General features: G+C 44.6%; 1 protein-coding gene across 6 annotated transcripts in view; it reads right to left on the minus strand.

Annotated features, from left to right (window-relative positions):
- PLEKHG1 (pleckstrin homology and RhoGEF domain containing G1) overlaps positions 1-27,639 on the minus strand; it is a 227,080-nt gene that overhangs the window by 55,903 nt on the left and 143,538 nt on the right. For all 6 annotated transcript variants that reach the window (XM_053222103.1, XM_053222101.1, XM_053222098.1 and 3 more), the window contains one exon: positions 8,340-8,440. In XM_053222103.1, coding sequence (XP_053078078.1) covers positions 8,340-8,440 — 101 coding nt within the window. The remainder of the gene's footprint in view (positions 1-8,339; positions 8,441-27,639) is intronic.

Consider the following 27,639-nt stretch of genomic DNA (forward strand, 5'->3'; position numbering starts at 1 on the left):
TTTGAGTGGGGGGAAGGCGGGAAGAGAAAGCCACTTAAGAAATCAACTGTGAGTCCAGAATGAGCTTGATGTGCTCTTGTGTGAGGTTACAGAAAGGAAGCCACTGTGGCTGGACTTTGGTGAACAACAGGAGTGCGGGAGATACAGGAAGCAGACTAACTATAAAACAATACGCCCTGTACTACGGGAGCACAGACGTGGCCATGGCATGTGGTGCATCAGCCACTGAAGATACTCCATAAAGACCAGGACCAGGCCTGTCCTTCTAGAGTTACAGCCTAAGGGCGGGGACCGGGTTTCTCATTGCATCTGTGAATCTAATGAACAGCCCTACATACACATTGACAGGAAGGAGTGACTCATAGATTGTGTTTTAGGCTCACAGCTAAAATTAGAGTCATCCCACCTTCAGGTTTTGGGTATTTCCCATTTTCCCTGAGTAACTGTTTCAGATATTTTTTCTTTTTTGAGTAGGGCTCGGAAAAAGAAGATTCACATTTCTTACTTGAGCTCAAGTCCCTTTTGGGGGGGGGGTACAATTAGAGGAAACACTGTTCACTTTTACAGAACACATTACATGTAAAATTTGCTCTGACCAGTGACGTGAACGTGAAGGCAGGAACTGTATTTTGACCTTGAAGATTCTACTGCCTTACACCAAATGAGATTCAGGAATGAGGCCTCTCCCCTTCTGGTCTGCATAGGACTCTTAGCACCACTTCCTTTTCCCACCCACCTAAGTCAGCTGGCATTTTAACTTGTTGCAAGCATCCAGGCACATGTACACATGGGAACAGAAAATGGAACGAGGTTAACGGCACCAAATGTTCCATTAATTTCACTCAGCACTGGCCTTGGAAAGTCCACTTGAAAAAAAGCCTGCAGGTAAAAATATTTCTACCACTGTGCAGAAGTTAAAGAGATTCTGGTGGTGAAAAAATGGACTAAAAGAAAACTTCTCCCAACTTTTACTGCCTTACTGTTCTCTGTATCCCCTGGTTCACTTTCTAAATTACATTTCAAGGGCGAAAAAAAGGATGGCTCAGATCATTTTTTTTTTTAGACTTAAGACTAGACTTAGCTGAGTATTTTACAAGCAGTGACTGGTATCCAGAATAAAGAGACAGAGTTTAGGGGAAAAGCAAGATTTGACTCTCATCTTCTGAGGAAGGAACGGAGCTTAGATGATTTTAACTTGCTAATAAGTTTGAAATAGAAATTCAATAGAAAAGAATGATCTGTCTTTCCTCAAAGGTTCAAATTAGAGTTTAGGTAACTCTTCCCTATTCCAAGAGAAGGATGAGTGCATAAAACAGTCGATAGGTTCTTCTTTAATAGGAAGTAAAAAAAAAAAAAAGTTTTGGGATTTTAGGGGCATGTTAAGAGGGTAAAAGAAGTTTTTTCTCACTGACCTAGTTTCCTGACCATTCGGGGATTTCTTCCAGACACCAAACTAGAGACTTACATTTCTAGGCTACCACAGGGATTACGAGAGGAAAGAGAGATTTCGCTGTAAAAAGGAAAACAAAAATGAAGTATCAACTTCATCCCCAAACGTTTTATGTTGGCAGATTTTGTGAAATAACAATTTAAATCTAGTCATATACCAAAACTGAACAAAGACAGTATGAGGGGGGCGCCTGGGTGGCTCAGTCTGTTGAGTGTCTGACTCTTGATTTTGGCTCATGTCGTTTTCTCATGGTTGTGAGATTGAGCCCATGTTACACTCTACGCTGGTCACGGAGCCTGCTTGGGATTCTCTCTCTCTCTCTCTCTCTCTCTCTGCATCCCGCCCCCCCCCCACCCAACTGTCATGTGTGTGCTCTCTCTCTCTCTCAAAATAAAGAAATAAACATTTAAAAAAAGATAGTATGAGAAAAGAAGTTATAGATATCGGTCATTTATAAACGTGTATAAAAAATTTCTTAAAAAAATACAAACAAATCAAACGTATCAGTGCATAAATATATAAAACATCATGACCAGGTAGGGTTTATCCCAGTAATAAGTGTATGATTCAAATAGAATGTGTATTAATACAATTTACCACATTATGAATAGAGGGAGAAAATCGTATCCTACTTTTCTTAAAGGCAGATTAAGTATTCAATGAAATTTAGTATGCATTCACAATATCCTAGCAAAATAGGAAAAAGTGTTTATCTAAATCCCAGAACAAAGAGAGTTAAAGCATCCCTGCTAATGTCAGAAAGACGATAAGGATGCCAACATCATATCAACATTGTCTGAGAGGACTTATCCCAAACAATACACAAGAAAAAACATAATGGGTAGAAGAATACAGGAAGACAAAAAGATTTCCTCATTTTCAGATAGTGTCTGTACAGAAAATCCAAAAGGATTTATAAGCCACTATTAGAGCTACAGAAAAGCTTAGAAAGTTAGTTGGATACTATCTCAATATAACAATCAATAACATTCCCAGACGACAATGAGTCAATTTAAAAATAGAAAACATATTCTAGTCAAAACAACACTGAAAGGAATTAGGCTTTTAAAAGTTGTGTGCATGAAGGTGATGGGGAAATTATAAAACATTTAAACAAAGGCTTGATCGAAGAGAAATATGTTTATGGATGGGATGGCCCAATACTGTAAAGATATCAATCTGTCAAAATTGATCTATATTAAATGTAGTTTCAATAAAAATCCCAACAGAGTTCGTCATGGAACTTGACAAAATAAAAAAAAAAAAAAATCACTTGACAATGCAGAGTCCAGAAAAGCTAAGCCATTGTTGAAGGGTAACGTGGGCTTAATAATGAAGACAGTGTGGTATGGGGGAGAGACGGACAAATAGAGTAATGGAACAGAATACACAGCTCAGAAACAGACCCACACACACATGTAAAAGTCACGTGGGAGGAACACGGAGGTAGAAATAAGCACAGAAAGGACGTACTTTTCCATCAGTGGTGATTGGGCCGTTGGCTACACAGAGGAAAATAAGAATTTGGACTTCCTACCATATACCATACCTCCAACAACTGTAGTAAGATTAAAGACAAAGCAAAAATTTAAGACGTTTAGAAAATAATAGTGCATAGTTATGAACTGAGGGTACAAAATACTTTTTTAAACACAACACGAAATGCACGTATTATAACACGTACATTTATTTAAAATGGTCAAACTTATGACTTCTTTTCAAACAAACTGTAATTAAAGTTAAAAGACAAGTCTTATAGTAGGAGGTGGTGTGCAACTCACATAACCCACAAAGATCACCAGGCAAAATGCATCAAGCACTCTTACACGACAAGAAGAAAAGGAAACATCCTGACAGAAAAGTGGGCAGTGGATAGGAGGCAGAAATTCACACACGAAAAACAGAAGTGGCCAACAAACAAGAAAAGATGCTCGATCTTTTTTATGTTTGTTTATTTATTTTCAGGGAGAGAGAGAGAGAGAGAGAGTGTGTGTGTGCGTGTGTGTGCATAAGTGGGGGAGGGGCAGAGAGAGAGGAAGAGAGAGAATCCCAAGCAGGCTCTGTGCCGTCAGCGGGGCTCTATGTCACGAGTCGTGAGATCATGACCTGAGCCGAAACCAGGAGTTGCACGCTTAACCAACGGAGCCACCCAGGTGCTCCAAAAGACGCTGTCTTATTTATAATGGACAAAATGCAAAGTAATGTACCCCCCAATGGGATAGTACATCACAGTTAAAATAAACAAAGTAGAGGTAGAAAGCTCAAAAACAATGTTGAGTGAAAAAAATTTTGTGAAAGGTTGACACGGTTTATGCCATGTTTGAAATAAGCGAAAGCATGTTACATATTTTAAAAAAAATTTGTTTTAATGTTTATTTTTTGAGAGACAGAGACAGACAGGGTGTGAAGAGGGAAGGGGGAGAGACAGCAGAGACACAAAATCTGAAGCAGGCTCTAGGCTCTGAGCTGTCAGCGCAGACCCTGATGCGGGGCTTGAACTCACAGACCATGAGATCACGACCTGAGTCAAAGTCGGACGCTTAACCGACTGAGCCACCCGGGTGCCCCGCATGTTACATACTTTAAATTAAATACTTACGTATATAGTCATGGCCACAAAATCCTACTTGGGAATGAAACACCAAGTCTTGGATAGTGACAGTGCTAGTGTTATACTGAGCCAGATTACGCTGGCTTGCCTGAGCCAATTCTGTACGCCTCTTCCCACTTCCGTGTTCAGTGATGTCATGTTAGCGGCTTAAAATCTGTGGTGAGGGAACGTTTACACCACAGAAATTGGCAAACAGTGTAAGTCCCAGATTCCCCCTCTCTTCTCCTGTTGCCGGAGAACTCGCTTACGAGCAACATCTCTGTGTCATTCTCTACAGAGTGAAATGCAGTTGGGAAGGGTATATAAGGGACTTGAACATTATTTACAATGTCTTGCTGTTTTAAAAAATTTCTAAAGCAAATATGACACAAGAAAAAGCTTTAGGTCACCCGGGTGGCTCAGTCGGTTGAGCGTCCAACTCTTTTTTTTTTTTTTTAATTGTTTTAAGTTTATTTATTTATTTTGCAAAAGAGAGAGAGAGCAGGGGAGGGGCAGAGAGGGAGAAGCAGAGTGAGTGAGCGAGAGACAGAGAGAGAGAGAGTCCCAACAGGCTCCTTGCTGTCAGCACAGAGCCTGATGTGGCGCTCGAGCTCATGAACCGTGAGATCATGACCTGAGCCCAAACCAAGAGTGGGACACTTAACCTACTAAGCCACCTGGGTACCCCAAACATCTAACTCTTGATTTGGGTCAGGTCATGATCCCATGGTTGTGGAATCAAATCCTGCATCAGGTTCTGTGCTGAGCACGGAGACGGCTTAAGATTCTCTCTCTCTCTCTCTATTCGTCTCCCCCACTAGCATGATCTCTCTCTCTTTAAAAAAATAAATAAATAAAATTACAAAACTTTGATAGAGTGAGGGTGGGATTCATGGGTGCTTATCATGCTACTCTATGCTTTTCTGTCTTTTGGAAATATATATTGAAAACAATATCTAGTCAGCAGAGCTTTTCAGGCCAGCATAACACAATTTTCTTTTTCCCCCTCTTTAATTTTAGAGATTTAAGTCTTGCTTAGTTGGTCACAATAATATTATATTATGTTGAAAAATCTGGACCTGAACTAATAATAGAACCTTCAAAATTATTTGAAGCCCCAACCATAGATTTGCCAGATAGTCGTAGCTTTGAAATCAACCGATGTAGGATATCTAATGAAAGATTCATAAGAGGCATTAATATAAAAAGTCACATCAATACTATTTATTTAGCCAAATGTAACAGCAAAGACGTTTGAGCTCTAAATGTAGACTTCAGGTTTAAGGGGAAGGAAATAAAAATGAATAGGGACCCAACAGTATAGACCACGCATCTGAAAAAGTTAAACAAGAAGATACTCTTGAAAATAATAGTGAAATAAAATAAGAAAGCCAACAGAAATTTGACAAAACCAGAAAGTTGGCAAATAGGCTAAACTGGATGCCTAGTTCCATGTCCTTGAGCAAAGGACTTTTTCTACACTGCATGACTGATTCGTCTATAAGATGTGCGTACAATATGCATCCTAACCACGGAGAGCTGTTGCAAGGATTAAATGAGATAATGCATGTGCAGGGGATGTCTAAGTGTGACCTAGGAAAGGGAGAGGCACGAATACGTTGTGCTCATTGTGCGCACGCTGCGTCCCTACACTGACGCGTCACGTGTCATCATCATCGGGGTACTCATTCACTCTGCCTCAAGTTTATTGTAGACATGTCTGGCTTCCTTGCTCAGAAAACACCAAAGATAAAAGAACAGACAACTGATTCGGGAATATAAAAAGGCCTTCTCAGTCTTCCAACTCGTGCAGAATGGGCTCCACTGTCAAGGGCCGTTCTTGTTGCCTGGGCGGGGGTGGGGCTATGCTTCTTTCTTACCTTTCTTTAAATGAGGAGACCTTGGAAGCTTTAAACTCTGGGGAGTAAAAACCCTTTCTGGACTACGCTGCAATGTCCCGGACCATGGCTGGAAACGCAGGGCTCCGCTCTGGCAAGAGGGAATATGGCTAAATGCCTGGGGTTTGGGGTCAGAGGAGCCCAGATGAGGCATGGAAAGTGATAGTGCTCATAAAACCCTATGGCCTCTGGCATGAAGAAGGCACTAGAAAAACAGTCATAACCATCAGCTCACAGCCAAACCACCAGAAGGCGCAGGCCAGGCGCCTCCCAGCATATATGCTTCCACCCTCGCCCCAGGTTACGGAGCTACTGCTAGGTTCTGGAAGGAGAGGCCACTCAGGGGCTCACAGGATTGACCATCACTTTACCATCATTTACCATTTACCAGCTAACATTTACCATTGTGGCGAGTGACGGTTAAATGGGAGCCTGCCTGAACACCGATGCGTTGCTAATGAACATGCACACTCTAAATTCCCTAATTCAAGTTCCTGATGACTTTTCTCTCTTTTCTTGAATATTTTTTTGATGCTTGTTTATTTTTGAGAGAGAGAGGCAGAGAGAGAGACACAGAGAGTGACAGAGACACACAGAGTCCAAAGCTGGCTCCAGGCTCTGAGCTGTCAGCACAGAGCCCGATGTGGGGCTTTAAGTCCGACGCTTAACTGACTGAGCCACCCAGGCGTCCCTCTCTATTTTCTTATTACTGTATTTATTTTATGTCGAAGGTTTTCCCCAGCCACGGCTGCACGCTTCAAACATCGGAGAATCTTTCCAAAATTTCTGATGCCCTGGCCCCATCCTAAACCAACTCATTAGAATTTCTGGGGTGGGATCGATCATATTTTTTTTTTTTTTTAAAACCTTCCCAGTTGATTCCAGTGTGTAGTTCAAGTCGAGAACCCCTATCTTGGAACATGCAGGCTGGTTTTCAAAGTCTCCTGGGTCCAATTAGGAAGAGGCTTCAACACCTGCAGTTTTTACATCCTGGGCTTTCAAAATTAAAGGAGCTGTTGATGCAATTCAAGACGCATGTCTCCCAGAGAGGCCGTGCTGGGGCTGGGTGTTAGGGATTCGGAGGGAGCAAAGGAGATGTGGGTCCCGCCTCCAAGGTGTCACATATACCAATTTCATTAAGCAAAGCGGGGTAAGGTTCATAGTTGGCGTTACGGTGGAGTCACACGATGGCAGGGCGCTGTCGAATTTCGTAATGGGATTTTAACAAATTCGACATCATCCCCGGTTGATGTTTTTGGTGCTTCCTCTGTGCTGGCACTGAGCTGGGCACTTTTGGTATATGAATGCACTGAAGCTTCACAATAACCTTACGAGACACCTATACTTACTGTTTCCATTCATTCGTTCCACAAACGTTTGCACGTCGCCTGTACGCCAGGCACTGTCGAGGTACAAGGGCAGTAAGGAAACAGATCCCTGTCCTCGGGGGAGTGGGCGTGGCGAGGAAAGAAACAACAGATGTCAACCCAAAGTCAGTTACAGGGTATGTCGGAATTCGATAAATGCCAGGAGAAAAAGAGCAGTTGAGGGGTGTGCGTGCATGTGTGTGTGTGCGCGTGTGTGTGTGCGTGCGTGTGCGCATGTGTGTGTGCGTGTGTGTGTGTGTGTGTGCGTGTGTGTGTGCGTGCGTGTGTGTGTGCGTGTGCGTGTGTGTGTCCGGCAAGCTTCGTGGAGAAAGGAAGACACGGCTATAGCCTTGGAGGGAGGGAGTTAGTTATTCTACTCCATCGAAAGACTCACCCAAAGATACCTACATGGCTCAGCTGGGATGCAAACCCAGACATGTTGGAAACCAGAGTCTGTGCTCTTAACCTGCCTACTTCCTGGCAGAAGTTTCACAACATACAACACTAACCAATTTGCCTGTCCCAGCCCCTTCAGCAAATTTTCTAAGCCCAGTGTCTTTTATGTAGTCGGTCCTCAATACTTGTTTGAACTAATCATTTAAATGTAAATTATTAAGTAATTTGAATTCAGATATGTTGTGACCTAAAGTAGTTGTGTGTTTACAGTGTCCTCCCCACGTCCTAGGCAGAAGACAACTTCTAGAAAATCCAGGGGAGGTGGGGTGTTGCAGACTAAGCACGCGCACGCTTCTGGATGCCCCGTTTCTGTTGTGTTGTAGAAGAAAGATGTCACTCCTCCGTCAGGGCAAACGGGTCTCTTCTCCGAGTCAGGAGGGTGGAGTGGGATGGAATATTAAATAAATGGGAGACTCATCTAGAACAAGGATGCTTCTAGCTAGAAGGCTTCGTCACATGATGGCACACAAAACCGTATGACGTCGAATCAAGGATTACAGGTAAAGTTTTCTTAGGCTGCATTCACGTGAAAGTCATCATATTCTCGTGTGAGAACAATCATTTGAGTATGAACTTACCTATTGAAGTGGTAGATATCCTGTATGTTTCCAAAGAGGGCTGATCTTTCTTCTGTCCCCAGCGGAAGTTTTGTTTGGTCCCTGATGCAGTCAAGGTAATCCTGGGAAATCAATGACAAGGATGTCTTAAACATTCCTGTCCTTCTCCAAGCCACCTTTAGTTATGCAGGACAAATCTTTCATATCAGTTTCAAGTAATTATTATGCTAATGTGCCCATTAATTGTACTGTGTCTCGTTAATTAATGATGACAGTACTTACCTATTTATAGAACAGGGAGTTTGGACAAGAAGATGGAGTATGCCACACATTAGTCTATATACCCCCCAAACGTATTAGAGCCTCCCTAGACGGATAATATAATGATCTTCGTTTCTCAGAATGTCAGAGTTTTGGCATAACAACACCGTCTTCTGTTTCCTTGACTGATTTATATGATAAAAAGATACTCAAATTCATATAGTAGAAAGCCAGAAATGCAGATCTTAACATTTCTCATCACAAGATAAAAAATTTGTAACTCTGTGTGGTGATGGCTGTTAACTGAACTCAATGTGGTGATCATTTCACAGAATATATGTGTATCAAATCATTATGTTTTACACCTTAAACTAATGCAGTGTTCTGTGTGAATTATATCTCCATAAACTGGGGGGAAAAGAGTTGTTTAAACATAACCTTTAAATCGGGAAGCTATCGGTTGTTAAAGTGCAGAACCAAATCCTTCCTCAAATACCAATTTCCAAAAAACCCAAAATTCTCTTTTTATTTTAATAAGCACATAACTCACTTATGCCATCTAGTAGCCTATGTTAATGAGCCATGGAAAGCTTTGAAATGATTTTACATCTTTTGACAACAGTACCAGCTCCCAAGCAGAGCTAATGTGGGTTCAGATCCACAGTGGGTTAAGTGTGTGTGGCTTAGAAGCTTGGAGCTGCTGAGAGAAAGCTGTTTTCTGCCCCGGGTGTGAGAGTTCATAACTGAGTGTTCCCCCTTCCCCAGCAATGCTTGAAAAAAGAACTCTGTAGGAGGCAAGAAAACAATAAAGAAAAAAGTGAAAACAGCTGAAATAATGTAAAATAGAAAATAAATACAATCCCCTGCCCTGGGCTGCACGATGTACCGTGGCCCTCGACCAAACGTCACACGGTGTTATGCAGCATGTGGAGAAAGGGACCCTGCGAGAATCCCAGGCCACAGCCACATTCCAACGTCCAATCGCAAACACAGTAGCATTTAGGTGCGACCAGCCAAAGGAGAAACGAAATTTAAGAACCATCAGATAATTCTTCCTTCTCCCTTTTCATCAGGCACATTCATTCTCTCATGCTCTTCACGTTCCTCAAAGGAAAACCAGGCAGGGCCTCACCATAAACTTTCTCAGGAGCCCATTTCCCAGAATGCATCCTAACTTACCATTCTGGTTCTTCAATACTAAAATCGCTGGCATGCACGAACCATTGTTTACTCATTTATTTTTTTAACTTCAATCCAAGTTAGCCAACATATAGTGTAATAATGATTACAGGAATAGACTTTAGTGTCCCATCACTTACACACAGCACCCAGCGCTGATCCCAATAAGTGTCCTCTTTAATGCCCATCGCCCATTTAGCCCATCCCCCACCGACACCCCTCCAGCAACCCTGTTTGCTCTCTGTATTTAAAAGTCTCTTATGGTTTGTCTCCCTCTGTTTCTATATTATTTTTGCTTCCCTTCCCCTATGTTCATCTGTTCTGTATCTTAAATTCCACATGTAAGTGAAATCACATGACATCTGTCTTTCTCTGATTGACTTACTTCGCTTAGCATGATATACTCTAGTTCCATCTACATTGTTGCAAATGGCAAGATTTCATTCTTTTTGATTGCCAAGAAATATTCCATTATATCTATATCTATGTGTGCGTACACACACACACACACACACCCCACATCCTCTTTATCCATTCGTTAGTTAATGAACATTTGGGCTCTTTTCCATACTTTGGCTATTGTCAATAGTGCTGTTACAAACATCGGGGTGCATGTGCCCCCTCGAAACAGCACTCCTGTGTCCTTTGAATAAATATCTAGTAATGCAATTGCTGGGTCAGAGGGTGGTTCTATTTTTAATTTTTTGAGGAATCTCCACACTGTTTTCCATAGTGGCTACACCAGTTTGCATTCCCACCAGTAATGCAAAAGGCTGAACCAATGTTTCTAAACATTTTTTCTCTTTTAAGCTTTGTGGTAACATCTTTTCTTTTGAAGACAGTGGCCATCTCAAGAAGAAATTTAAATTCACAGGGTTTAAGTGTCTCTGGCACCCAAAACCCACAACAGCAAGACATAGCCTCCTTCCTTTCATGAATGGAACACTTATAAGGAGCTTAAGTATCTGCATAGGATATAGAGTTAATGCCCAAATAAGAAATGATAAAGATAGCTAGAAGTGAAATAAGTACCTTTTGAACAACATGTAAACCTAACCTACACTTGTGCAAAAAAATAAATGTATTCAATGATGCTTACATAAAATTACAAGTGGTACAAAAAGATGGGCTAATATTTACTTGCACTGAATGCTTATATTTGATAGTTTAAAACGTTGATCAACATTTTACTTATCTTTTTTTTTTTTTTATAGGCTTCACACCCAGCGTGGAGCCCAATGTGGGGCTTGAACTCACGACCCTGAGATCAAGACCTGAGCTGAGATCAAGAGTTGGAGGTTTAACCAACTGAGCCACCCAGGCACTCCTGATAACATTCTATTCTATTCTGTTCTATTCCGTTCTATTCACCTTTATTTATTTTTGAGAGAGACAGAGACAGAGTATGAGCAGGGGAGGGGCAGAGAGAGAGGGAGACACAGAATCCAAAGCAGGCTCCAGGCTCTGAGCTGGCAGCACAGAGCCCCATGTGGGGCTTGAACTCACGGACTGCGAGATCATGACCTGAGCCAAAGTCAGACGCTCAACCGACTGAGCCACCCAGGTGCCCCATCATTTTAAAAGGACACATCAAGTGCGGAATTAAGAAGGTAAAACATAAGGTTATAGATGGGCATGAAATTAAACAGAAAGATAAGGATAGGCATGATCCACACAAATAGCAGGATAAAGGCTAGGGCAGAAGTGACATATGTGTGTGCCAAATTCACCTCGCTGGCTGCCATGGGCTTTAAAGGAGAAGACCATCCTTTTTCTCACTTCAGGTGAAGAGCTTGCTCATTTGCAGAAACCTGCTACTAAATTCTTCACGTGAGGGAGAGATGGAGTTAAGGGGCTTGAAGAATTTCAGCTGGGGTTAGAAACAAAGAACCATGGCTGGCTTCCAACAGAGGATGGCCCCTCTCCAAATGAAAGAGTTTCTAAACCCCCCAGTTCGTGGTAGGGAAACTAGAAAGTCAAAGCTGCTCGTTTGTTGAAATTGTTGAGAAAACAGATCGTTAGGAGTCCCAATTTTTGTAGGTCACTCTAGAAAATGGATCAAAGTCATAGGGCCACAACTTGTTCCCCCTACTGATCATAATTAAGCCTTTTAAATATGATACTTTAACCCTAAACCAGTTACTGGAAACGACTGTAGCATGCACTGCATTAGCAGCTGTAATCATCTCAAGCCAAAATGAGAGGTTCGAAGCTCGGTGGTAATAACAGTTGGTTCAGTGCTCAAATGACAGAGCAAAGACACCAATGAAATTTATTAGAGCCTGTCACACTGCTTATTAATTTTATTGGCTTGATGTCAGCACTTACGGCTACCCTACAGTTAACAATGAAGGATCAATTTAAAACTTTTGCATTGAAAACGATTACTCTCCAAAAAGATCAAAGAATTCACTCCACTTGGGAGAGGGACAAGGTGGGGAGATACACACAAAAAAAGAGCTTGCCACTAGTTGGAAAAATGTTCTATTACGCCATTTTAAATTTAGCCTCAGGTATTTATTTCTAATCAGTTTATGGCCTCAGGATCTCCTTGAGATTTGTACACGGGTGTCCTCCTTGTGGTAACTTTTTCATCCCCTGTAACGTCCGGTACTGAAAACACCCAAGTAAAGACTAACTCAGTGCTCTTTTACATTTATTTATTTTTGTGAGACAGAGAAAGACAGAGCACAACTGGCGGAGGGGCAGAGAGAGAAGGAGACGGAGAATCCGAAGCAGGCTCTAGGCTCTGAGCTGTCAGCACACAGCCCGACGCGGGGCTCGAACCCACAAAACGTGAGATCGCGACCTGAGCCGAAGTCGGACACTTCACCGACTGAGCCACCCAGGCACCCCTCTATTTTTAGTGCCATAAATGGCAAAGGAGACCATTTGCAAAGTGGTACCCGAACTACAAGATAGGCGCAGGAGTTGAGAGTAAGCAGGTGGAAACTTCCAACATTTGGGGAGAATGAGATCTGTTGAATCTAACGATAAATTCGGGCTTATATTTTGCATGTCTGATTTCTTCTATTTTGTTTTTCTAGCGATTTACTTCTTACTGTATTTTACAAAAGAATCAGAAAACACGCACGCACTCACACACATACACATCCCTGTCCCTCGGCACAGGCAGAGGAGCCCTGGTCTAGGCAGCCCCCCAGCAGAGACGGTGCAGAAATGGACAGAGTTCAAATTCCAATTTAAACTCGAGTGCAGTGTCCTTGGTAGTTCGCCTTATTTCTCGAAGACGCTTATAGAATTAAATTAATGTCCCTGCCCCATTTCCCTTCTTCCTCTAAAATAACATTTAAAAATGTTTTATTTTATTTTTTCAACGTTTATTTATTTTTGGGACAGAGAGAGACAGAGCATGAATGGGGGAGGGGCAGAGAGAGAGAGGGAGACACAGAATCGGAAGCAGGCTCCAGGCTCCGAGCCAGGAGCCCAGAGCCTGACGCGGGGCTTGAACTCCCGGACCGCGAGATCGTGACCTGGCTGAAGTCGGACGCTTAACCGACTGCGCCACCCAGGCGCCCCTAAAAATGTTTTAAAATGATAACCTGTTTACCATAATAAAGATAAACCACAAGAGGGAAAGAGACGCGGACTTAGAACTATAAAGTCTCACCACACTCTACATCCTTTCTACTCCCTTCCGCCTCCTCTCTTGTGGAGAGTCCATTGTAGAAACACAACAAAAAGGTTCCATTCCAAAGTCCTCTTGCTGACATTTCAAAGTTCGACCTAGTGGGTTTATAGTTGGCTCTTTTTGGTTGGCTTTTCTGTTTTTAGAACTTTCAAATTCCAAGTCCTTTCATGTAACTCGTATGTGAGACTTTTGGGTCTTTATTTTGAAGGAAGCATTTTTTTTTTCTTTTCTCCAACCCCTCCACCTTTTCTAGAAAGTAGTCATCTGTTTATCCCCAAACCTGCCCTCCAAATGCCATGTATTACATTGGGATGCCATTGACACCACAATAAGTTACAAAAACTTACACTTGCATATCAATTTACAGTTTAAAAGCATTCACATTCATTCCTACAACCCCCCCCCCCCCCCCCGCACCTTTTATTGAGGACCTAAGACTGTGTGCCGAGTTCTGTTTGACAAGCTAAGAATTAAAAAAATGAATAAAACATGATTTCTACCCCCAAGGAGTTCCCCATGTGGTTGAAAGACCAGTGTAAACAAACAAGTACAATACAGCGTTGAGGCTGCATGGCTGATACATATTCAGTATGGTGGACAGAGGGGGCAGAGAAAAAGTGCTCAATTCCAGGGCGGAGAGAGGCTCTCTACCAGAGGAAGTGTGCGTGGAACTGAATCTTTACGGAGAACCAGCATTCTGGATGTAGAGAAAGGGAGACAGCATCCAGGAAGGTAGAAAAGTACAAACAGAGGCCTCAGGCCTCAGGGCCCTTGACCTGGGCCAAGAGGGCAGGGCCTGTGCACAGGCACACAGACCCTGGGGGTGAGCTGCGGTGTGAGGACAGGCGGATCATGGAGAATCTTCCGTGCTCTGTAGGTGGTGGCCACCACGGAAGGAGGTAGGGACACCGCAGACCATCCCAGCCTCAGTGAAGAAAACAGAACAGAAGGTGTGAAACGGGGGTGGGGGGGGGCCGGTTAGACCAGCAGAGCAGCCGCAGGTGAACCCAGACCAGGCCCTCAGCCGCAGGGTCTACAGAGAGGAACGCCATCTAACCGGCGTGAAGGACAGAAAGGAGCCGGTCAAGGGTGAGAGTCACAGTGTGTGAGGGACACTGTTGGCTCTCAGGATGTAGGGGGCCCACGGAGGTCACCCCAAGATGGGTCACTTTGGCAGAAGGTCTATTTTGAGTTAAAAAGCAATCAAAACCCAGCAAATTCAGGAAAAGCTCTTCACCTCCCCCCTCAAATGCCTAAAGAGAATCGAGAGAGGGGACCTGCTCCAGAAAGAGGGCTATCACCACAGATAACCACATTATGATATGAGCCACGGAAGGCAGACAGGGAGGGACCTAAGCAAGGCCAGTCCTCTCGTCCTATTGTTTCCAAGGGGCCCAGCAAACATTTGTTTACCAAACATTTACTTGTTTTCCATCTTCCTGTAAATTGCATTCCTTCCTCTGAAGGCCCCGACCTTTGCCCCTTCTCCTTAGTTCCGGATGACTATATATATATACAAGACATTTCTCTTATCCTCTGTGGTGGGCAGTGAATTAAAAGGCAGGAAGGCCAACGCCTCGTCCACCGCATGGACGGAGCTGGGATGCTCCCTCTGGGAAGAGCACCCACCGGCCCTCACCCTTCCTTCTGCCTCTCTTGGCCTGGAAGCTGGTGAGGTAAAAGTAAGCCAGGGCCGCTCCTGCTGGCCGAGCCTGCAGAAGCCTCAGCTTGGCTCTAGGCCTTGTTGGGCGGCTGGTACCCGCGGTACCGGACCGCCTCACAGCCAGAAAAATCACTGACAAACACCTCTGGGGATCTGCGATGAAGAGGAGACAAATCTTTTGGCCTCACTCCTCTAGACAGGAGACCTCCACGCGGCTCTGGCTTGCTCATCTTGTCTTCTTAGGGTCAAAGGTCTGAGGAGACATACGGGGTTTTACTTTCCAGCCATTGCCCTCTGCACAAATAGAGCCCCCAGGGAACATCACCGTGGTCATGACCGGTTCAGCATCACCGGCCTGGCCCAAGTCCTGGATGCACTTTCTCTCCCCGTTCCCGGGAGCCCTGAAGAGAAGAAGGTGGTGGGCTGGGGGCAAAGACAGGGCGTCAATCGGTTTGGGATGTGTGAAGACACATGTCGCTGTAGGATCTCCAAGGAGGGGTTTGGCAGGCTCAGGATCTGGGGAGAAAAACAGCGGTTGGCTCAGAAAGCTCCGTGGGGAGCTAGAAGCTGTGCAAAGGCTGTGCAGCTTTGGGCTCGGGCTGAGGCAGTGCTGACAGAACAGAGAGGCCAAGGTCGTCTCCGATGCTCCAGCGTCCACGGCCACGGCCAGCGCCCACCCACAAAAAAGCAGCTTCCGAATAGCTCGGTGTTGGCCGCCTGTAGCCTCGGTGAGGGGGGAGCAGGCCATGGCACCTCCAAGAAGTCTCCTGTGGCAGTGACAACAGCGAAGAGCCCTTGCAAAGGAAGTGATAACAGTAAGCCAAGAGTTGCGAGGCCACGGGCAGCACAGGACGCTGGGGCTCTCGCCCATGAGACTGCACCCCTGAGCTGGAGCAGCGGTGGGGGGCGCTTTGGAGGGGGTCTATCTTGGAGCAGAGAGCCTGGCAAGCCCTCCTCTTCCGGACAGTCTTGGGGGAAACTGAGAGAGGATGACAGATTCCCGGGTGCAGTGACTAGAGAGAGCTGCGGCCTGCTCTCGAAGTGGCTAACGGGACTGTGAATTTTGACCCGGGAAGAGATGTGGGACCGGGGAGGATTGACCGGTTGATCCGTCCACCCGTGCACCCACCTGCACGCCCACGCACGCACGCACCCCACGCGCGCACTCATCGCAGATGCGTCCGTGAACGGGTTGGTGGTAGGTGTAGGGAAGGGGAAGCCGAGCATGAGAACCAGGTCAAGGGCCAAGATAAGCGGTGGCGGGGGGGGGGGGGGGGGGGGGGGGGATAAGCCCCTCGCCTGGGAGGTCCGGGCTGGGAACACTGTCTTTCTGAGTAGAGCAGGGAGTGGCCACATGGGTCAGCTTCATTTCTTGGCTAGAAAAAATTCCAGTGAGCCAGAGAATACAGAGTAAAAAGTTCCCTCTCCCTCCGCAGGGCCCCTCCCTCTCCCCAGATGTCATTCTCCAGAGGTACCTCTGGTTAGTGACCTGGTATGCATGCTTCTGGGCTATGTTCCAGGGCAGTGACATTTGTCAAAAATGAGATCTATGCTCGGTTCACAACTTCTCTCCCCCCCACTCAATGTATATAAATACACAGGCTTCCTATATGTCAGGATAGTTCTTTGTCATTCTTTATAGTGACTGCGTTGTATTCCATTCAATAGTTTCATTATAACGTACACAACTAAGAGTTTTGGGGGCCACATCCTATGTGCGAGTTTCTGTATTAAGGGGGGACATCAAGAAACAAGTAAGATGTGACCCTGTACTCTAGGTGCTCACAAGAAGAGTACAGGAGAAAGGCATGTGAAAGAAAGAAGCCAGAGTATGACAATGTGTTATAAAAATTATTTACAAAATGCGGTGGGAGGATAGGACACATTTTCAAACAAAAGAAACCCTTTCTCTTTCTTCCAAATAAGCCACTAACCAGGGTTTATAGTAAAATCTCCCTCTGTAGCCTGCAGATAAAGTTTCAGGAGTTAATCTTCCAGTTAATCTCTTTTCTCTGATTTCTCTGCCCACATCCATGGGGGGGAAGGGGGGAGGAGGGTACAGCTAAAGAAATGGGAGGCGGGGGTCTCTGGCCACTTCATCAAGCTGGAAACAAAGCTCCTATTGTGGGAGCAGTGTTTTCCTTGAGTCTGTATAACGTTGCCTCCACACCGCGGAAAAGTGCGCAGAAAATGCCATATATCATCATGGCGACAAACTCTGCCAACCTTGTTGGGGGGTCGGAGAGGAGGGGGGGCAGAGGGGGGAAGACAGGGAGGATGGATAGAGGGGAGCAGAACGGGGAGAAGAGAAGAGGGAAGAAAAAGGGGAGTAGAAAGCACAAGAGGGAAAAGAAGGCGAGGAGAGAAAGAGGGAAGAATAAGGGAGGAAGACGTACACCCCGTGTGCACGCACCGCGAGGGGGTTGGGGGGGGGAGCAAAGGGGGAAGAGTTAAAAGCAGCATCTGTTGCTGGTAGGAGATCAGTTCTCATCAAGTCTTCCTAACTGATGGTATAGAAGCTGATCTTAACTGGTGGTATGTAAAAGTCAGAATTAATGGCTCTGAGACGTTTGAGTAAAAGGATCACAAACAAACAAACAAATAAATAAAACTGGGAGCTTTCAGCCTCATTTACCTAGTATAATACTTTCAATACATAAAGCATCAGTAAAAAATGTCAGGAATGGCCTTCTTGCTAAGCTGTGACAAATGATACAGCCTGTTCAGTCCCCTCCAGTGTTTCCCCTCTTCCTCCTAAGAGAAGGGGAGCAAGGAGGTGGGACAGCCAGCCCTAGACAGGGGGAGGATTGGGCAGGTCTTCCCAGAAAGAGAAACTTGGTCTGGGCAGACAGGGATTCTATTAAAAACAGAAATGCTGAGTAGAAAGAGAAATAGATCTCTGCTTGAAGACAACTGGGTATATTTGGTTTTCTCCAAACAAAAACTGGGTATATTTGGTTTTCTCCAAAGGCTTTAAGCAGAAAACACAAATGAACTGGCAGCCTATAGTACCTGAATCAGAAGAAACAGGATTAGCATTAATATATTAAAGTTCTTCAAGCAACTGGACGCCCATCTTTTCCTATGCTTCCGGCAAACCATTATGGAAATCAGTTGTCTTTTTTTTTTTACTTCATATTGACATCCAGAGGAAGATGTGAAGTATACAAACGCAAATAAATTTTAAAAATTCATGATAATTAAAAAGAATTTGGTGCAAATATAGTACTACAATTAATCTCTTAGCTTACCAAGTTAGAATGGAAAAGTTCTTTTTTTTTTTTTTTTAATTTTTTTTTTAACGTTTATTTATTTTTGAGACAGAGACAGAGCATGAACGGGGGAGGGTCAGAGAGAGAGGGAGACACAGAATCGGAAGCAGGCTCCAGGCTCTGAGCCATCAGCCCAGAGCCCGACGCGGGGCTCAAACTCACGGACCGTGAGATCGTGACCTGAGCCGAAGTCGGACGCTCAACCGACTGAGCCACCCAGGCGCCCCAGAACAGAAAAGTTCTTACGAGAGTCCCTTCTGTAATAAAAACATGGCAGGAAACTTAATTTTCTATTGCTTTGTTAAATATTTATTTTAAAAACTGTGTTTAGTGTTTTCAAGTTACGTTGACAACATTCTCATATGTAAAAGCTCTTCTTAAAATAGGGGACAGGGACACATGCTGATTTCGAAGTCCCGCTCGCACTGACCTATCTTTCCATACTTATTTGAAACCCACATTGCTTTTTTTTCTGTACTCTTTAATCCCATCGTCATTTCTAACAACCAAAAAAGAATAAAGCATTTCTGGGATAATCTAAGTGCTCACCGAATATGCATGAATGTAAAGTATGTTTAAAATCTTCACAATGGGCAACCAGAGAATTTGCCAGAACCATCTGGAGTAAAGCACAGCACCAGCATCCCAGTGGGTGCTGATGAGATAGGAAAGACAGGTTTATTCAACACTTCCTTCCTCCGGAAGGAGTTCCCCCACCCCCCCAACCCCTGGGTCACCTTACTTTTCTCCAACTCTCTTTTTACGTCTTCCTTCTCATTGGGTTAACTTTATACAGCATCATTATTATTTTTTTTTGCCATTTTATTTTCATCACCGAGACAAACTCTGCCAACTTCGCGGAGGCTGGGGGGAGAGGGGGGAACAGAGACAGGGTGAAAGAGGGGGATAATGAGGAGAGGGGGACAGAAGGGGGAAAAGAGAAGAGGGAAGAAAAAGGGGAGTGATGTTTTCCCTGAGTCTATATAACGTCACCCCCACACCATGCAGAACCATGCTGAAAACGCAATATAGTTCTCCGGGTCCAAGCCAGGGAAGGAAGCAGACAGATACAATTAGATGTGGCTACAATCCTTAAGGAGGAAAACAGCAAAGGGATGTGATGTCCTGGCAGAGCTTTAAGTACCTGAAAATGAGAACTGATTCATCTCAATTATAATCACAGTACTGCTAGTATAATTTGAAACACGGTAATTAAGGAAAATTAAATAAAGCCCAAAGGATTTTGTATATGGGCAAGAGCATAAAATAAAAGATCAGTAAAATAAATGTACGTTATTAGATCATCTGAAGTTTAACACCTCCTCACTGCTATTTACTACGATCAGTAGTCTTACGTTTATGTTCATTGCTACGCGCGGAGCTCACTGCTTTACATGCATTGTCTTATTTAACCTTCACGGCAACCCCAGGAGGGGGGCCCGATTATTAGTCCCATTTTACTAGAAGTTTAGAAGATTTCAATTGTTTCCCAAGGTCCCACAGACAGTGAGCGACTCAGTCACACTCAAACTAGGATCAGCTGACTTACAGCCTGGGCAGTTGGAAACCCAGCACTACTGTTTCCAAGGCTTTCGTCCTTAATGCAGTCTCTTTAAACAGTAGGCGATGTTTGCTGTTGACTTCTTCTGGGGACTCGATGTGGTTTTGATTAGGTTTGAGGTAGGAGCCTACCAAAGACAACAACTCTCATTGACTTGGTGCCTAGCGCGTTCCGGGATCGTCAGCACACTGTATCTGAATCAGTCTCAGTCCACTTACACGTCAAGCCTCCCTCCTTCATGTGCTCGTCAACACACATCCCTCACATGCTTTTCCAGCAGCCGAGCACGCTGGCTTTCGACCGTCTGGCATTTGACTTCCAACACTGGCTCGCGCCTTCCTGTCTCATTCGGTTCACGAGTTCTCTTTCTTCCCTCTCAACTTGCGCCTGGCTTTCTACTCCTGCAAAACGTCCCCCCTTCCCTTTTCAGGCACAGGTCATTTCATTCCTCTTTATGCCCTGACTCTTCCGTAGCTCCCCCACCAGAACACTCTCCTCTACAAAACGGTCATGTGAGCCCTCACAAATGAATTCTTCCAGGCCTCCCAGTACCATGCTACTCTTAAGTATATTAAACAAACTTTACATGATGGGGAGCCTAGAAAGCAGAGCACTGAAAAACTATAGGACTGGTTGGGGCGCCTGGGTGGCTCTGTCGGTTAAGCATCTGACTTCGACCCAGGTCATGGTCTCACAGCTCGCGGGTTTGAGCCTCACATCAGGCTCTCTGCTGTCAGCACAGAGCCTGCTTTGGATTCTCTGTCTCCCCACCTCCCTGCTCCTCCCTCTCTCTCTCAAAAATAAACATTGAAAAAAACAAAACAAAACAGATACACAGTTTTGCCACATACACAGCACAGGTCACCGTATGCATAACCTAATCATATGTTAGACAATAACGAACTATATGACTTATTTAATGAGTTGGAACACTTTCTAGTCTCTTTTACTGAGACAGGAACTATACTAGAGGTGATTCTCGTAGCAACTGATCTGTATACAGTAGGTACTCAAGTAGCATTCACTTGATAGAGAAGAAACAAGGCCTAGGAGACAAAAACCTAGTGTTGTTTGTGCTAATTTGCTTGGAGCTCTAACCCTGAAACAGTTTCCACTAGGCCTCAAGGCTGGAGCTACCTGGGCAATATCAAGTAGTGAGAGGAAAAAGCTGGAAGACCTTAACTCAATGTCCCATCTACTGAGCCACACAGTTTAATAATGACCTCAAGGTCAAGCTGTTCTAATCGAAAACCGCAGTGCAGTGAGGCTGTGTATGTTAAAATAAAGAATCTATACATGGACTGATCTCTGTATGGGCAGTCTTTCAATGCGGAAGAAGGTGATTATACTTTGGTGGCATTAGGTAATCCGCTGCTAAATATGGAGATGCCTATAGGCTAAACCCTTCCGTCCACTGTACCCAAAACAATGAGTGGCCCTAAGGACAAATATTACTGCTTCTCTGGCTATACTGTTGTTGACCTCAGCACGGTAAAATCTGAACCAGAAGTTACTTATTGACACAGAAACAGCTATGGGCTTGGAGATGTGCAGGGGGGGCAGAGGGTAAAAAGGGGGTGCAGGTGGGCCACCGTGACGGGGCATTCCTCAGAAACCTGACTTTCTCAGGCCTCCTGAATGGGGTACATCCGGAGATTTCCTTCTGTCATACTGGAGGCCTGGCCTCAATTCGTGCCCACAGAGTGACATGTGCGATGTAGGGAAAACTGTTCTCCTCTCCTACATCTAAGGCACACCGTCCATGGCCATGGCCATCTTGCTACTTAGAACTGAGAAGGAGGGAGGGAGACAGATCTTGTAGGATGAGATTTCCATAAGTGAACTTCCAAGAGATTGTATGGAATGAACGTCTACAGCAGCACTTTCACAGTCTGAACAGAGGTACGCTATGTGTTTTTTCTTGTAACAGATGCAGTTTCCATCTGCTGCAAACCTGCTTTCCCAAGAAGCAGATTTATAGGAGGACAGAGCAAGACGTGGGCGAAAGGGCAGAAGTTCCCTCGAAGGCCTCAGCTCCGGGGCTGCCTCTGGGTGCAGTGTGGTGGAAAGTGCGGGAACCACAGGCACGGGCAGCCTGGAGCTGGGAGCTGTACCTTGGATGGTTATTGGCCTTGTTGAGACCCCACCGCCTCAGCTTTGAGTAGGGGTAATGCGACAACGCAGGCCTTGGGGGTTAAACGATGAGGCCCATTCAGGGCGCCCAGCACGTGCGGCTGATGTATGGCCTTCCGTGTGCCCGCTTCCTCCTCAAGGAGCTACCTTCACAGATAAATTATAATAAAAACTGCCGCCGTCTTTCTCTGCCACAGGTATTCACAGTGCCACAGGAAGGCTGACATCCTTGAGCAGCTTGCTATTAACCATCCTTTTTGGGACAGGGTCTGAAGATTGTTACACGGGAGACGTATGCATACAAAGACCCGGGCCCTCTCACTTGCTAAGCCCGCCTGGACAAGAAATCCTGCCTCTCCCACCTGTCTTGAAACTGATCCCTCCTCTGTCTGATCCCTCCTCTCTCCCATCCCTGCCTTGGTCTTGGTTACCTTCCACGTGCCTACTGCATGGACATCCTAACCAATCCCTCTATGGGGCTCTCACCTCTCCAACTTTTGAGAATGAAGCCAATGCGGGCTTTCTAGAACTCAAATTTGATGTCTGCCTCCTGCATAAAATGACTTCCCGTAGCCTTCAGCATAGAGGGAGGTCCTTCAAGGCCTGCACCCCCGCTTACCTTTCTAGAGTCTTTTATCCACTCTCCTGTGTTCCCCTCCTTCCCTTACCCCCAACACACAGGCATTCACTCCAGGTACTTTCAGGAATGCTCTGTCTGCTGGCTTCATTGTCTTTGCACACTCTATTTTCACTAGCAAGATGGCCCCTCCTACTGTCAAACCCAGGCTAAGATTCTTCCCAAGAATCCTGTTCTATCCTTTCAACCTCTTGGGGGTCAGACGCTCACCTGAACATCCGCATTTATAATTCCACGATAAAAGAGGAGTGAGTCCTCAACAGACAGTCCGGTCAGAATGCCTTTGTAGTTCCTGCTTTCCCTCAAAACTGCTGTCAACAATTCGCAGGTGTGACCCCCTAGCTTTCCCAGCCCTGAAGGTTTGCGGAATGAGGGCGGTGAATTCTCTAGACCAAGTCTCTCTGTTAACCGGGCGAAGCCAAGCCGGGAAGGCAAGGGTTAAGGAGCCAGGCTGCACTCAAACTCCCTAAGGCTGAAGTTGTATTGAATTGTAACCCAACCCGGCATTCCTCTTCTGCCCCCTCCCCTCCCTTTGTCCCCGGCCGGCAATTTTTACCACGCAACCTCTTGAAGAGGCAATTCGTTTTCAACTCTCTCCCCACCCACCCAACTCCCCGCTAAGCACAAGAAAAGAAATGCTCCCCTCATCAAAAGCAGATTAACTCACACCCCTTTCTCTATCTGCATTTGCATGGGGAACACCCTTTACCAGGCTACAAACAGACCCCTGGGTTGCGTGATTTATCCACCGCTTTATGGAAAGCCAGACAAAGGCCGTGTCTTTTCAGCAATTCTGTATTTGCAGGCTGCTGCTCTGGGCCAGGGCTGGGGCGCCCCTCCCGACTCATCTCCCACTTAAAGCTTCTGAAAGGTTAACAGCATAACTTGAAGCCCCATTCTAAAAGTGAAGGAACACTTGTACCATTTCTTGTGGATCCAAAGAGGAAAAGAAAAGGTTAGGAGAAAATATTTTCAAGTGCAGTCTAAAGGAATGGCTTGTTCTCTTACACACACACACACACACACACACACACACACACACACACACACACTGCACAATGCCCTTTAAGCAGCTTGCAGAGAAAATTGAGGAGTAATTTCGCCTCAATGTGATTTTGATTTTGCTATTTGCCATTCGAGAAACCACAGATGTAGGCTGCAGCCTCTTTCTTTCAGGGGCCTACTTTAGGGAAGAAGGGTATCGAGCACAAGAATCAGTATGGATTCTTTTCTATTCGTTTAACAAAACAAGACTCTTAATATTCGGAACAAGCATTCCATTTTGCTTTGGGTTGCACAGATGCTTGAAATTTCTCATCATGTCTCTATTATTTGCTTAATGCGTCCCCTCGCAGAGTAAGGATGACAGCACTTTTCACGAAGTGTTACATCTCACCTTTGTGAATGGATCCGTTGTTGTCCAAGAATCTTAGGTATTAAAAGTTAATGGCAATTAATGAAATTCTGACACGTGCTCCAGCATGGATGAAACCTGGAAACATGCTAAGGGAAACAAATCAGACGCAGAAAGACGGACGTGGTTTAAATTCATAGCCAGAAAGTAGACTGGAGGTCGGATCCGTTGTTGTCCAAGAATCTTAGGTATTAAAAGTTAATGGCAATTAATGAAATTCTGACACGTGCTCCAGCATGGATGAAACCTGGAAACATGCTAAGGGAAACAAATCAGACGCAGAAAGACGGACGTGGTTTAAATTCATAGCCAGAAAGTAGACTGGAGGTCGCCAGGGCCTGGGGGCAGGGGAAAATGGGGAGTTATTGCTGAACGGATCCAGAATTTCTATCTGGAGTGATCAGAAAGTTCTAGAAATGAGCAGTGGTAATGATGGCACATTATGAATGTGCTTAATGCCGTTGAATTGCACACTTAAAAATGGCTCACGTGGTCAATTTCATGTTATGGATATTTTACAGCAGCGGAAAACACTGAAAAAGTCAATTATTCTAATCAGAAAATCACTTTGTTTATGAAGGCCAGGCATCAGATGATATATTTTAGATGCTCTAACAAACATAAGGAAAATTTTTTCTTGCTATTCAGGCACATTACTAAAGACCCTGGTTATGCCCTGATTCACAAGTGAAATTCACCAGGGTCATGGAGGTGAGTTCTAGGTGGCCTTACATTAGTCCGTCTACTAAGGAGTTCTTTCCTCTGGCGCCTTAGTGCTGTCGCATCCACCCCACCCCTCCCTTTGCTGTGGGTGAAGAGACCAAATAATTAAGCTTATTTTAAACATGTAGGGTAAACAGGCTCTTAGTGAGAGTTTGGAGCCTCTCCTGGGGTAAAGACACAGGAGTTACTGTTTGGCGTTTGAAATAATCTATTTTGGCTGCTCAAAGGACTTACTTATTTCCTGGTTACATTCTTGAGAGCTGAGGCTGGAAGAGATGAGATCTCCAGTCATCTTTAGATTTCAGCTTTTTGAATTAGATTCATTTATAGAGGATGAAGCTGAGGTCAGGCTGGTGGGTCACCCATGGGTGCACAGCTACAGACCCAGGGCCCAGGCCAACCTTCTGGCCGTGTTACATGGATCTCGGTTTGACCTAGCTCAAGCCAAGATTCTGAGAATCATTTCCTTCCACCGCTGCAGCCCTTTATATTGGAAATGAATCCCAGCTACCTGTAGGTATGTCAGGTAAACTAAAAATCACACTAAGATATAACCTTTTTTTTTTTTGACCTGTCCTTTTTAGGTTGCACTAAAGTTAGATTTTCGGAAATAACCTCTTAACATAGATTACCAAACACAACAATCGATGACACTTCAAAACCTACCCGAAATGATTGGCTTTACCAAATAATACCCATTATATTAGTAATCACATAATAATAACTCTCACTTGAATGCTTACTAGGTGTCTATCATTGTGCTAAGCATTTTGCACGGAAAGCCTTATTTTCACAACAACCCTATTATTCCCATTTCACAGGTGAAACACCAGACGTAGAAAAGTTCAGTAACTTGTCCGAGATCACACAGGAAAGTGGAAGAGTCAGGATTTGGATTCAGTTCTCAGATTTTAGCTTCTCATCATTGTGTTGTCTTTCACAGGGGATTGGGTGGGGGGAGTGGTAATTTGTGCTGTCTTTAAATGTTGAGCTTTCCCTTCGTAACAATGGACAAAAAATGCCTTTAGGACTGTGGACCTCAACATCCATTGCTGTTTAGAATCTGGAGAGCTTTAGGAAAACCGAGGCCATCTCCAGGAAAATGGATTTCAATAGCCCAGGGTGTCGCTTGGGACAAGAAAAGTAACCCCTCCGCAGGTGATGCAAAGTGCAACCTCTACTTTAGAAAATTCCCTATTTTTAAGCTGCTCCTCCTAACGAGATTTCCTACGTGATAGCTTTTAATTGCTCAAATAATAGCCCCTTTGAACCTGTTTATGAGGCTTACTATCCTTGGTCTAAATCTAGGTGATGACCACTTAATTGCGCGTTCCTCATAAGGTATCTTTATTATGTTTTACTTTTTCTTATTTTTAAAGTAGGAGTTTTCATCTGGTGAATCTTCTTACTAGAAGTAGTTTTTGAACATTCTAGATACGTAGGAATATTAAGGAAATTTACACATTTAATCAGTAACCTGCTTTACCTGATTTTTTTTATTTTTTACGTTTTTTTCCAAATTAGGACAGAAACTTCAAAGCGTGCTCCTGCTTCAGAATGGGAGTCAGGGAAAAAAGCGTTCCAGAGAACCAACCAGACTATTATCACATGTGGACTAGCCCAGACACACACTCTGGTCTTGGAGGAGACCCTCCAAAGCCTACCTGTATCTGTGCTGGGGGAAGAGGGCAATTTCACAGGTTACTTTAGGCTTGTCCCAAGAAGTTGCCAAGGAGGTGACTCTAACTGTGGCCACGTCCCCTCTGTGTCACCCCTCTGGTCAAGCCTAAACTATGTGGTGGCTAGACACAGAAGGTGCAAACTTCTCACACATGTCCAGGTCAATTTTGCCCCGGCCAGTGGCCGAGATAGAGGAAACTGGGCAATAAAAGTGAGAAGTTTCCAGAAACGAATTGACAAGTGTGTGTGAATGTGAGAACTCTCCTTAATTGGTATATAGGGGGCACCCAATACATCTGGGTTTTTTTCCAGTTGTTGCTAAATGGAATGGCTGGGAGACAGGACCCGGATGCAGTCCTGGCTTTTCCAAAACTTAGCATCAGGGCCTGGGTTTGAAGAGCTATCAGCTGTTGAGGGTTTGCGTGGTCCCAGCGCTGCACCAGGCGTCTTACAGGCATGCCCTCATGTGATCTGCACGATGTCCCAGGAAGTACGCAATATGCTTTCATTTTAACATGAAGAGACCGCAGGTTACGGAAGTTCAGTAAGGGCTTGAGATCAAAGGTAGTGACAGCGAGGGATTTGCATCCAGCTGGAGAAATCACTTGCTTCTCTGAATCTCCATTTCCTCAACTATAAAAATGATGGGGTAGACCTAGATAATTCATTCAGCAGGTTTTAACAGATGGCCTATTAAGTGTCAGATACGGGGAGGGTTAGGAATAGAAAACTTACCAACTCACCACAACTCTTGCAGAATCTGTAGTCAGACCTCACAGAGTTATTTTCTCTGTAATTTTCTCTGTAATTTGGTGTGATTTTACTTAATCAAAAATCCCACACATTTGAAAACAGTCAAGGGTCATCAGCAGATGGGTGATAAATGAAATGTCTACATAGACTATTATGTAACAAAAACAGAAGAAAATTCTGGCACATACTATATATAATAAAGATAAACCTTGAAGATATGATGCTAAATGAGATAAACAGTCACGGAGGGACCAATACTGTATGGTTCCACTTATATGGGTACCTAGAGTGTCAAATTCATGGAGACAGAAAAGAGAGTGGCAGTGGCCTGAGGCTGAGAGATGGGGGAATGAGGAGTTACTGTTGAAGGGGTACACAGTTTCAGTTGACAGG

The sequence above is a fragment of the Acinonyx jubatus genome, chromosome B2 (genome assembly GCF_027475565.1).
Source record: "Acinonyx jubatus isolate Ajub_Pintada_27869175 chromosome B2, VMU_Ajub_asm_v1.0, whole genome shotgun sequence".
Taxonomy (NCBI): domain Eukaryota; kingdom Metazoa; phylum Chordata; class Mammalia; order Carnivora; family Felidae; genus Acinonyx; species Acinonyx jubatus.